Here is a 12,291-nt window from a genome sequence, read left to right as displayed (position 1 = left end):
TTAAGGGGGGGGGGCGCCAAATAGATAGTTTTTCCCCGGGCGCCGGGAAGAGTCGCTACGCCTCTGGTGTAGCAATATTTTGTTATAATAAACCTAAAACAAACATTTTGAAATCGTTCTAATAAAAAGGCTTAAGATCTAGATTTTAAATTGGTCTCCTATAAAAAAAAAACAGAACAATATTGATTTCTTTATATATAGTCTATATCAGAGGCGTAGCGAAGAAGGTCTACCCCCCCCCCCCTCCGAACGAAATGGAATTTATATAGAAAACATACTTTTACCAGTGTCCGCCCCCCCCCCCCCCCCCGGAGAAAAAAAGTCTGTAAGAAACACTGGTCCGACCCAGAGGCGCCAAAATGGGTTCGGAAAAAAAATTAAAAGTTCATTATTAGCTGCAGTTTTCATTTATAAACATTAAAATATATGGGGGAGGGGGGGTGGGGGCAGGAGCGCCAAATTGAAAGTTTGTCCTCGGGTGCCGGAAAGGGTCGCTACGCCTCTGGTCTATATAATATAGATCTAAGAGCATTATGTGTTTGATACCAATATCGATCTAAGAAGTAGATCTATATGAATGTTGTTGTGTTTTTGTTTGCCTATCTTATTTTTAAAAATATGGAAAAAATGTATGTCATACACCTTGACCTCAAGGCTTATAGTATAGATAATAATAAGTAGATAATATTACTAAATGAACAATCCATCTGTACTTAAGCTAGAATAGGGCCACAACTGACAGCACAGTAAAATGTGAATATTATAGATCTTATTCACGTAAAATAAAACAAAAAATCCCAACATTTTTTTTATCGCGCTTTACCAACAATCAAATAGGTTGAATCATAATTTAAAAAAAAACACAAACATTGTTCTAATCCGACGAATATGTTTCAGATCCGGACAAACGAATGTTGGAACCCTAACAAATTCAAATCTGCACAGTGTTTCTTCCAGACTTTTTTCTCCGGGGGGGGGGGGGGGGAGAGGCACTTGAAATTATCGGGGGGGGGGGGGGGGGGCGGTAGACTTTCTTCGGGGGGGGGGAGGGGGGGGGACACTGTTAAAAGTATATATTTTCTATATAAATTATATAAATTTCATTTCGTTCGGGGGTTGGGGCGGTAAAAAAATTTCGGGGGCCACGCCCCCCCCCCCCCCCCGAAAAGATGCCTGGAAGAAACTCTGAATCTGCAGGCTTTTCACCCATCCTCGAGCAGCGCCCTTAGAGATAAATGGTTACGACCAACGGTGCAACAACGTTCAACGGTCTGTACAGAGTTTCTTCCAGGCATCTCCCCCCCCCCCTTACGAGATGGAATTTATATAGTAAACATACACTTTTACTAGTGCCCGCCCCCACCCCGAAAAATGTTTACCGCCCCCCCCCCCCCCCCCACGAAAATATCAAGTGCCCCCCCCCCCCCCGGAGAAAAAAGTCTGGCAGAAACACTGAGATTGCCTATATGGAGAGACGTCTTATTTCATTTTCTATTGTTAAACAAATTTCGAATGTAGGTAATCTTGCTTTAAAGCAGTTTCGTATGCATAGAAAAAATAGAGGGGGGGGGGGGGCAGTGTTTCTTGCAGACTTTTTTCTCCGGGGGGGGGGGGGGCACTTGAAATTTTCGGGGGGGGGGGGCGGTAGACTTTCTTCGGGGGGGCGGACACTGTTAAAAGTATATATTTTCTATATAAATTATATAAATTTCATTTCGTTCGGGGGGGGGGGGGCGGTAAAAAAATTTCGGGGGGGGGGGGGGCTAAGCCCCCCCCCCCCCCCGAAGAGATGCCTGGAAGAAACTCTGGGGGGGGGGTCAGAGGGGGGTTAAAAAACACTTCCCTAAATTAAAATAAAACTTGTCTCTCGTCAAGGCACGGATACGTTCGTGTAGCTTTATAAATTATATCAATAATTTCAAAATGTCGAATATCATATAAAACAACACTTTTATTATCTTTAAATCCACGTGTGGATCACTGCCACTATTTTTAAAGAGCACAATAATAATTAGAAGCAGTATCTGAGTTTCTTTCAGACATTTCGAAACTTTCGATGGAAGGGCGGGGTGGGGGGGGGGCTTAAATTTTCTGGGGAAGCGGACACATGTTGAAGTATGTAGGGCCTAAAATAAATTGTATTTCGTTGGAGAAAGTAGACACGTGCCCGAAAGAAACTCTGAGCTCACTGGAAGCCTTGTCTACTCTCATGGTAAACTCGCTGTTATATAAGAACTATTGAGCTGATTAAAGCGTGACTAATTATTTGTTTCAAGTATATTAAGAAGCAGTTTTATATTATTTTAACTATCTGAAAATGGCAATAGGATCAAATGGGGATAGGGTCTCTTGCTAACCCATGTAATGAAACCTGCTGCTAATTAAAGAAACTGAGGACTCAGTCTGTTATTTAATTTGTTATTTGTTAGCGTGGTCGGATAGTTACTTTGTTTTATCTGGACCACACATTTAGAGCCTACATTACAAAGTCTTGTCCATTTTTTTAAAAAAAGGAGTTTTTTGTATTTCCATTCTCCCGTGTTCGCAAGGCCCCCTCTCATAATAGCGCTATAGTATAGTAAGTGGCCGAATACGGACGTAAAGTCTATCTGATGTCCTATGTAGGCCTAAAACTTTCTAAATACGTTGACTGTCAGCTTGATATTATGACCTATATGTAATATTACTCACGGTTTCATGTTTAGTTTGTTTTCAGGATGATGAGTACAAGATATCATAGCCTATATCGTTAATTTATTCCAGAATAGTAGCAAATATATATTATTTATTTTTATCTTTAAACTAAAAATAGTCATACTGTTTACTAAACGATATAAAGCTAGATCTATTAACATTTTGAAATAGAAAGTTTTTTGGTAAAACCCTTAAAAAGTCAATTACATATATAGATCTAATCAATATACAATATAGAGCTACATTCTAGTCCGAAACACATGATGATAGTCTATGTATAATCACATAATGTCAGCGCAGAAAGCTTATGATATAAGAAATATTAAACTTTTTAAGGCCATTTTGAAGTTAATAGGCTCAAACACTTGATCCAACGTATTTGTATGCAATGTTATTCTGAATAGTTATATTATTTACTGTCAGTAAAACAACCTACATAATTTAATGCTGTACAAATTTTAAAAAATTCATGGTTAAATGGGTGCTAGTTAGACGACGTAGAATCCAGATTTGCCTTGACGTCGATCAATTACGCAGTCGTCGTATTATGGTGTTTTAAACAATGGTCGCGTCTATTTAAAGTTTATTTATTTTATCCCTGAAGATTTTAATATGTTTGTGATTTCCAGTTTCAATCAAAAGCGATAAAAATGCCCCCTTTTAACTGTTAAATTGTATCCGCGATCTGCTTTTGAGAGAAAGAAATTTGTTCAAAATGGCGGCATGCTTCCTATGTTAGTCAAATATATGGGTACAAAATTTAGTTTTTAAAACTGTATAATCGGACAAAAAAGCACATATGTATGAAAAAAATATATTTGAAAGCATGTTGCCCATGTTTTAAATGTTTAATCGACAAAATATTAAGGGTAATGTTGAAGGGAATGGGGAAATAGTTTGATATCACAAAACGGAGGTCATGGGTTTTCGAATTGAAAATGGCGATCTCGGCTATCGTGTTTACAAGTTATTTTATTAGGATATTAAACTAATTTGGCAATAAAACATTAACAAATTTGGTTTATTATATTCTGTAAAAACAACAGATTGTTTAAAACCTAAAAACTCAATTTATAAATACTTGTTCGATTTTAATTTTGAAATAAAAGTTGGTTATCGAGGGGTTCAAGATGCACCAAGTGTGCTATGTCGACATACAAAAATATTTTTTAAAGCAATTAAAAATGCTCTAAAAATTATAAAAAACTGTTATGATCATGCAAAATGAAGTTCTAGATAATTTTTAGTATGATATTCAATTATGTATGGAGTTTAAAGCATTTATTTTGAATATCGTAGCATGTCAACATTACACTTCAGTCGAACATCTATCGACTAAACTAGAGATTTTAAAATGTTTTCTAAGCTAACTTCTATAGCATTATATATCAAAAGAAAGTTTATGAAAGGCCAAATATTTTAGTACAAAAGCGATATTTTATCTCAGTTTGGTTTAAAAGTAATTTAATTTTTAATTATGTCATCTAGCACAAAACGGACATTTTCAGCGGAACAGACGGAGCGAGAGGCGAACTGAGCGAGCCTGTGACGTAGTTGCTCTCCGATATGTCCGCGCGGCGCTATATAAACCAGGCCGTCGCGGCTATCGGTATTCACTTGAATACATTCGCTTGCGCTGTTCACATCGCCGCTGTTTTCTCACGCTCGCTCAACAAATCCAAACATGTCTGACTCTGATGTTGCCGCTCCAGCCCCAGCTGCCACCCCAGCCAAGGCACCCAAGAAGAAAGCCGCAGCTGCCAAGCCAAAGGCACCCTCTGCTCACCCACAGTACAAGGTTATGGTTTCTGCTGCCATCACTGCTCTGAAGGAACGCGGTGGCTCATCTCGCCAGGCCATCTTGAAATACATCGTTGCCAACTACAAAGTAGGAAACAACCCAACTGCCATCAACGCTCGTCTCAAGTCCGCACTCAAGGCTGGAGTTAAAGCCGGTGGTCTTAAACAATCCAAAGGCACCGGTGCTGCAGGCTCATTCCGTCTTGGAGAGAAGAAAGCTGTTGAAAAGAAGCCCAAGGCTAAGAAAGTAGCAGCCAAGAAGCCCAAATCTCCAGCCAAGAAGGTTGCCAAGCCTAAGAAGCCCGCTGCTGCCAAGAAAGCCGCAACCAAATCACCCAAGAAGGCTAAGAAACCAGCTGCACCCAAGAAGCCTAAGACTCCCAAGAAGGCTGCCGCTGCTAAGCCCAAGAAGCCAAAGAGTCCCAAGAAGCCCGCAGCAGCTAAGCCTAAAGTTGCTAAGAAGCCCGCAGCTGCCAAGAAGCCCAAGGCAGCAAAGAAGGCACCAGCAGCAAAGAAAGCATAAAGCTTTTCTTTCTTTTTGTTTCACCTAAACCAGGTCCTTTTTAGGACCACCCACTTTTCCAGATGATTAGTCTTTCGAGACGATATAACCAATTTTACCACTAAACTAATTCTGTTCATTCTCTAGTCTGTATCTATTTCCTTACCTAATTCTATAACTTGCTTTCTTACTTTCTATTTCAACGTATACAAAATCTAATTCATTTCTTAAATTACTTTCGCTACATCTGTTCTTATCCATGGTGCTTCTAATACAGTTGACCGTAAGAATAGAATGCTGTGTTTTATTTCTAGATCTATATACTGTGACCAGTGTTTTAAAACAAGCTAGGCGGAATATTCGAAACTAGGTCAATTTTTAAAAACTGAATTTATATTTCGCGCCGGAAGTTTATCCCTCTTGTTATTTAGGAAAATAGGTGGCCGGAAAGAACCGCAACGGAAAAAAGCGCAACGGAAAAAAGCGCAAAACAAAAAGCGCAACGGAAATAAGCGCACACGGAAAAAAGCGCAAAGAGAAAAAAGCGCACACAGAAAAAAGCGCAAAGAGAAAAAAGCGCAAACGGAAAAAAGCGCAAAGAGAAAAAAGCGCACACAGAAAAAAGCGCAAACAGAAAAAAGCGCAAACGGAAAAAAGCGCAAAGAGAAAAAAGCGCACACGGAAAAAAGCGCAAAGAGAAAAAAGCGCAAACAGAAAAAAGCGCACACAGAAAAAAGCGCACACAGAAAAAAGCGCAAACGGAAAAAAGCGCAAAGAGAAAAAAGCGCAAACGGAAAAAAGCGCAAACAGAAAAAAGCGCACACGGAAAAAAGCGCAAACGGAAAAAAGCGCAAACGGAAAAAAGCGCAAACAGAAAAAAGCGCAAACGGAAAAAAGCGCAAACAGAAAAAAGCGCACACAGAAAAAAGCGCAAACAGAAAAAAGCGCAAACAGAAAAAAGCGCACACAGAAAAAAGCGCAAACGGAAAAAAGCGCAAACAGAAACAGAAAAATGCGCAACCAGAAAAACACAACGAAAAATGTGCAAAAGAGAAATTTAGCACAAAGACCATATGAACTAGATGACACATTTATACATGACTGTTAGGGCTGCTGTGAGAGTGTCGTGTTTGATCACGTGATCTACTACCATTTAAAACGTGCCACTACCATCTGCATTCCCATCACCACGATACAGGCGATAATCACTTTACACAATGCCTATTATTTTCTTGGTCAATAATTATTCAACTACTATTCTCGTATAAACATAAAACTATCGACATTACACGAAGTATCTTTCACATTCTCCCTAGTCCGAACTACCTAGCTTGCATACTATAACAACCCGTTCCTATGGCAAAACTTCACTCTCTTTCATCCGCGTCATCAAACATGCATTCGTCATATTTCTCGTAACAACATTCATTCGCACCAAAATAACAATTTTGTATTTAATATTTTTTTCACATCATGACGCACCTACCTACCTACCTACTACCCACCTACCCACCTACCTACCTACCTACCTAACTAACTACCCACCTGCCCACTTACCCACTTACCCACCTACCCACCTACCCACCTACCCGCCTACATACTTACCAAACTACTCACCAAAAAAGTATCGGCGAAGTTCGTAAGTTTCGTAAACTGTACTAGACATCTTTTTTTTAATGAAAATTCATTGACATCAATGACATATGTTACATATATGTTACATTTTGCGACAACCTTAATTAGTGCGTTGGGCTTGTATGAAAACTCACTTCGAACTAACTCAATTACATGCTATTTATTTTGACATTACACGGTAAGCGTCACCCAACTGTTGTCATGTGAGATGAGGACAGGTTCGACAATAAACCAACACGAAAGTACGAAAGAGACATAGATTGCCTATTAGAGAATGGACCCCTTAACTTTCCTAACCCCACCATTTATTATACCCTACCTAACCTCTAAATTTACTGCGCTAAATGTCACTTCCCTCCCAATCGTTCCTATTCTGTATAAATGTGTCATCTAGTCCATATGGTCTTTGTGCTAAATTTCTCTTTTGCACATTTTTCGTTGTGTTTTTCTGGTTGCGCATTTTTCTGTTTCTGTTTGCGCTTTTTTCCGTTTGCGCTTTTTTCTGTGTGCGCTTTTTTCTGTTTGCGCTTTTTTCCGTTTGCGCTTTTTTCTGTTTGCGCTTTTTTCTGTGTGCGCTTTTTTCTGTTTGCGCTTTTTTCCGTTTGCGCTTTTTTCTGTTTGCGCTTTTTTCCGTTTGCGCTTTTTTCCGTTTGCGCTTTTTTCCGTGTGTGCTTTTTTCTGTTTGCGCTTTTTTCCGTTTGCGCTTTTTTCTCTTTGCGCTTTTTTCCGTTTGCGCTTTTTTCTGTTTGCGCTTTTTTCTGTGTGCGCTTTTTTCTCTTTGCGCTTTTTTCTGTTTGCGCTTTTTTCTCTTTGCGCTTTTTTCCGTGTGCGCTTTTTTCTCTTTGCGCTTTTTTCCGTTTGCGCTTTTTTCTGTTTGCGCTTTTTTCTGTGTGCGCTTTTTTCTCTTTGCGCTTTTTTCCGTTTGCGCTTTTTTCTCTTTGCGCTTTTTTCTGTGTGCGCTTTTTTCTCTTTGCGCTTTTTTCCGTGTGCGCTTATTTCCGTTGCGCTTTTTGTTTTGCGCTTTTTTCCGTTGCGCTTTTTTCCGTTGCGGTTCTTTCTGGGAACCAGGAAAATAGCTAGTTAAATCATAAATGTACGAAATCTGACAATGGTTATGGAGTTAACTGTAATATAAAGTAATCTGCGCTTAGATTGAATATAGTTTTTTGTCTAACCACAATGGTTTTTAACTGACGAAACTTTTCAAAAAAATTTCATAGTATAGCTTCTGTTAGTTCAGTACAGTGATTTGACTAATCATGCTGGTTAGGAAATTATAGAAGACTTCTAGCTCTGGTTATTTAGTATTTATTATTGTATCATACTCAAATGAATGCTATAACTAACGACTTCTAAGGACAAATGAAATAATTAGATAAGGGCCTGACTAATGAGGCCTGTTGTGCTGCGATTTAGGCCTTTCTATAAAACGGCACGAGCCAATCGCATTGTAGAAGTGGTGACCTAGTTTTACTTCATAGTGTTGGGCCTAAGCCTGGCTGGATTTTGTTTCTCTTCTATTTCGTATTTACTTGTTAACCTATGTTGGCCCATCACTGTATTTACTGTAGGCCCTATTTAAATTGTAAAGTGTATCCAATGTCAGTTTGAAGGCAATAGTTCTACACACGACATCAATTGAACAAGGATGTGTAATGTAGCAGTAGTAGAACCACTTTTACAAGCTTTTATTTGCAGTCTAAACAAACCCTCCGCCTTTTCTTTCTTTCCTACGTCAGGAGTCCCAGTTTGTTTTACAACAACCTGCTTTCACCTCGTCATTCTCACACTACACATACTCGTAACATACCAAACACATTCTATAAGTATTTATTTTACCGCCCTCCGTAAGTACAGGCTAGAACAGGGGACGGCAACCTTTTGAAGCGGAAGAGCCAAAAATTACAATTTTCACAATTTCACTGGTTTTAAAGAGCCACTAACATATTTTTTTATTTCAAATATTTTATTTTTTCATTAAGATTATTAGTATATGTTCAAGGAGTTGGAGAGCTGCATCTTGATATCAAAAGAGCCGCATGCGGCTCGCGAGCCGCAGGTTGCCGACCCCTGGGCTAGAACTAAAAAGGTCATAATTTATCGTTAATCACGCAGTTTCTTTCAAACATGTCTTCAAATCGCCCCGTACGAAAAAAAAAAGAATTACATAGAAACATACTTAATGTTTAAGCAGGCAGTATAACCAAGACATTTTTTTTTACCATAGTAGTTATTATCAAAGAGCTAAAAAAAAAAGAAAGCCAATGTATGATTCAAACATTTTTTTAAAATAAATAATTGAACGCAAAAAACTTTAAATAGAAATCTAGAGCTGCAGTTTTCCAACATTGAAGCCCTTTCTGCTGAAAACAAGCAAGTAAAAAAATGCATAACATGGTTAGCTGCTGCTGGAGCTACCAGATTTTAGTTGTGACAAAATTTGTAAATTCTACAATTTTTTAAAGTGAGACCAATCTGGAGTTAGCTTGAACATTTTCTAAAAAATAAAAATAGCATAGTATTCTATAGTGATAGTTCCGGTTACATTATGTCAGGAAATCCTGATACATTTTGGTTTGTTCTTGTAGTCATAAAGAAGTTTGGTAGGAACGGGAAGCTTAGCAGTCTATCAATTTCACGACAATATTTCTTAACGATTTAGGACATTCGGGCCTACATAATCAACGGTATATTTTAAAATTATTATTAGTTTATATTACTGATTTTTTAAAACATTTATCCTTCAAATCGTCATAAAACGTCAGACTACTCAAAATGGCACCAGTTTAGCCATCCACCCTTAGCAAAGTATAATATTGTATACAGTAAGGGGACATAACCAAGCTAGATGATTTTGCTTGTAATATTGAGTTGTTTCGCTTAGAAAGGAAATTTAATTTCAAATCACCTTTCAGATTTTTAAAAAAAATTGGATTAGTATTAGTAGTTTCATTAATCAATTGTTATAACAATTTATTTTTTTATTGTAAAAAATATCTGACCAAAATAAACACTCATAGATTCTCTCCCCCAGTCGTATTATACTTCAGACCTTTTCTTCCCACTTTTGAGCATGTACATACCCATGAATTCTCCTGAAAATACTGTAGTGATATTGTGTTTCTTCTAAACTTAAAAAAATGTCTCAAAACTCCGTCATTCATTTAAATCTACATTCGGCCGTCCATTCAAATAAAGACTGGACACAAATTGGGCAATACTAATTTTAAAAACTTGCCGTAATACTATCCCATCCCCCCCTCCCCCTATCAGTTTCTCCTTCACATGGCGAATGGTTGGGTCATCAATGACGTTGCCCACTCCCCCTTCCACCGTTTCATCACATTTAACAAAACGTCAGCCTTCCTCCCTAAAAATAACATCACTGTCTACTATATTTCCGCCAATTTTTCCATTAAGGGGATATAACTAAGCCTGGTTGAATTTGCCGAAAAATATTTGAGTTGTGTCCCTTGGCATAATCCGTTCTTAACGGGTTGAAAAAAAGTGTTTATAAATTTTATATTTTTTAGAAAAAAATTGATGTCTTTTTTACTATATTTACAGTTCATATTAAAAAATCACCAGGCAGCACTAAATAGTTTAACACTAGCCATCATGAAAATATACATACTAAACTGTGGAACGAGTACAGATTGGTTGGTCACATACAACGAGAGATAATTTATGTGTAAAGACGCTGCATTACACTTTCTTTAATATTATAAAATCCTATTTTAATTTTATTAATTTTTACAATTTTATTTTACTTCTACTGATTTAAATTGCTCATGTCTGACCCCCACCCCCCCCCCCCACACACACACACACTATACTCTCATACAAGTTCCATTTTTTAAACGACAAATTTCATTTAGTCAAGATCTCTTGACATTCAACAGAAGTTTCCGTTCAGGGTAAAGCAATTACATTTTTAAAAAAAATCAAAATATCATCTTCGAGTAGCGCGGGAAACGTGCCAGGATTGATTATGTAATTAAAGAGGTCCAACAGTCGATCAAGTGGTCGACCGTCGATCTCTTGATCTATCGACCTTCAGGTGAGGCTGGGAAATATTTTTTTTACATTGATAGTATTTCTTTAGACACTTGAGTCAGAGACTTGTGTCAGAGCATGAGTCAGTGCATGAGTCAGTGCATGAGTCAGTGCATGAGTCAGTGCATGAGTCAGGGCATGAGTCAGTGCATGAGTCAGGGCATGAGTCAGGACATGAGTAAGGACATGAGTCAGGACATGAGTCAGGACATGAGTCAGTGCATGAGTCAGGACATGAGTCAGAGACTTGTGTCAGAGCATGAGTCAGTGCATGAGTCAGTGCATGAGTCAGAGACTTGTGTTCCCTAACCCAGTGACGTAGTTAGGGAATTTTGTTGTCTAGTACTGTAGAATCTCTGTCACTGATGCAGGCAACAAAAACTTATTATTATCCTAACCTACATCAACACAAACCTAACCCACAACCACAATGACCTGACCCTAACCCACAGCCACAAAAACATAACCCTAACACACAACAACAAAATCTTAACCCTAACACACAACAACAAAATCTTAACCCTAACACACAACAACAATAACCTTACCCTAACACACAACAACAAAAACCTAACCCTAACCCACAACAAAAAAATAACATCGTTTCAAAATCTTTTCAAATATTTTTCCCCAGTTTTATTGACACTGATATCATATCTCAACGGTGCAGCATTCAGCATACAGACACGCTGACATGACACACTGACACGACACACTGACATGACACACTGACACGACACACTGACATGACACACTGACAGTGACACTGTTATTGTGACAGTGACATTGTGACAGCGACACCTGTGAAAGAAAGTTGTCTCTAAGGGAATGTCTTTAACCCACCGAATACCCCCGCCCTATGTGAGTGATATATATATATATATATATATATATATATATATATATATATATATATATATATATATATATATATATATATATATATATATATATATATATCGAAATTATTTTAACTGGTTGTACGAAATATAAAATATTAAATGTGGGGTGAAGGGGTGGAGTTTATAATACCACCTAACAATAACAGCTTCTGCCTTTGCCACTTTTAATTCCAGTAAATAGGCCTACAACAAACTATTTACAATTTTTTATTTAAGAGAGTATCAAACACCTAATGAACGACACCATACCAATAGTCAGGGGCGTAGCGAGGGGGGTGCGGGGGGTGCGGACCGCACCGGGTGACACCATTTAGGGGGTGACACCAAGGCAAAAAATAGCAAAATATATAGAGAAAAATTATAATTCCACATAATAGAGTGATTAATTAGAGTGTTAAATAGCCTTTTAAGAGGTGGGGGGGGGTGCAAATCGAAGGTTTGAGGGGGGGGGTGCAAGTCGAAAGTTTGAGGGGGGGGGGGTGTAAATCGAAAATTGAAAGTTGCGCCTCTGGGGGGTGACACCATTAAGTGCCGCACCGGGTGACACCCGACCTCGCTACGCCACTGCCAATAGTCTCGCGAGAGATGTGAAACAAAGATCACCTTCCCCGAGCTTCTCGTTTTTCTCGCGTGATTTCACTCGTCAGTTTTTGTACTTTCTACTGTCGTTATCAGACAGCTTCCATTTACAGTGTTGTAAAT

At 38.4% G+C, this 12,291-nt stretch overlaps 1 protein-coding gene across 1 annotated transcript; it reads left to right on the top strand.

Annotated features, from left to right (window-relative positions):
- Positions 1 to 4,324: 4,324 nt before the first annotated feature.
- LOC131946370 (histone H1-delta-like) lies at positions 4,325 to 5,076 on the top strand. Its single transcript, XM_059307084.1, has one exon. It carries the CDS (start codon positions 4,379 to 4,381, stop codon positions 5,015 to 5,017), a length of 639 nt encoding a protein of 212 aa, XP_059163067.1. The 5' UTR covers positions 4,325 to 4,378; the 3' UTR covers positions 5,018 to 5,076.
- The last annotated feature ends 7,215 nt before the right edge of the window (positions 5,077 to 12,291 follow it).

This window comes from Physella acuta, unplaced genomic scaffold (assembly GCF_028476545.2).
Source record: "Physella acuta isolate Inbredline_101_S28 unplaced genomic scaffold, ASM2847654v3 ptg000555l, whole genome shotgun sequence".
NCBI classification, from domain to species: Eukaryota; Metazoa; Mollusca; class Gastropoda; family Physidae; genus Physella; species Physella acuta.
Note: the sequence above shows the minus strand (reverse complement) of the source record. Positions and strands in the feature narration are given on the sequence as shown.

Bases quoted from the DNA above. Each gene is read 5' to 3' on its own strand.
- LOC131946370 (XM_059307084.1), top strand. From the start codon at position 4,379: ATGTCTGACTCTGATGTTGCCGCTCCAGCCCCAGCTGCCACCCCAGCC.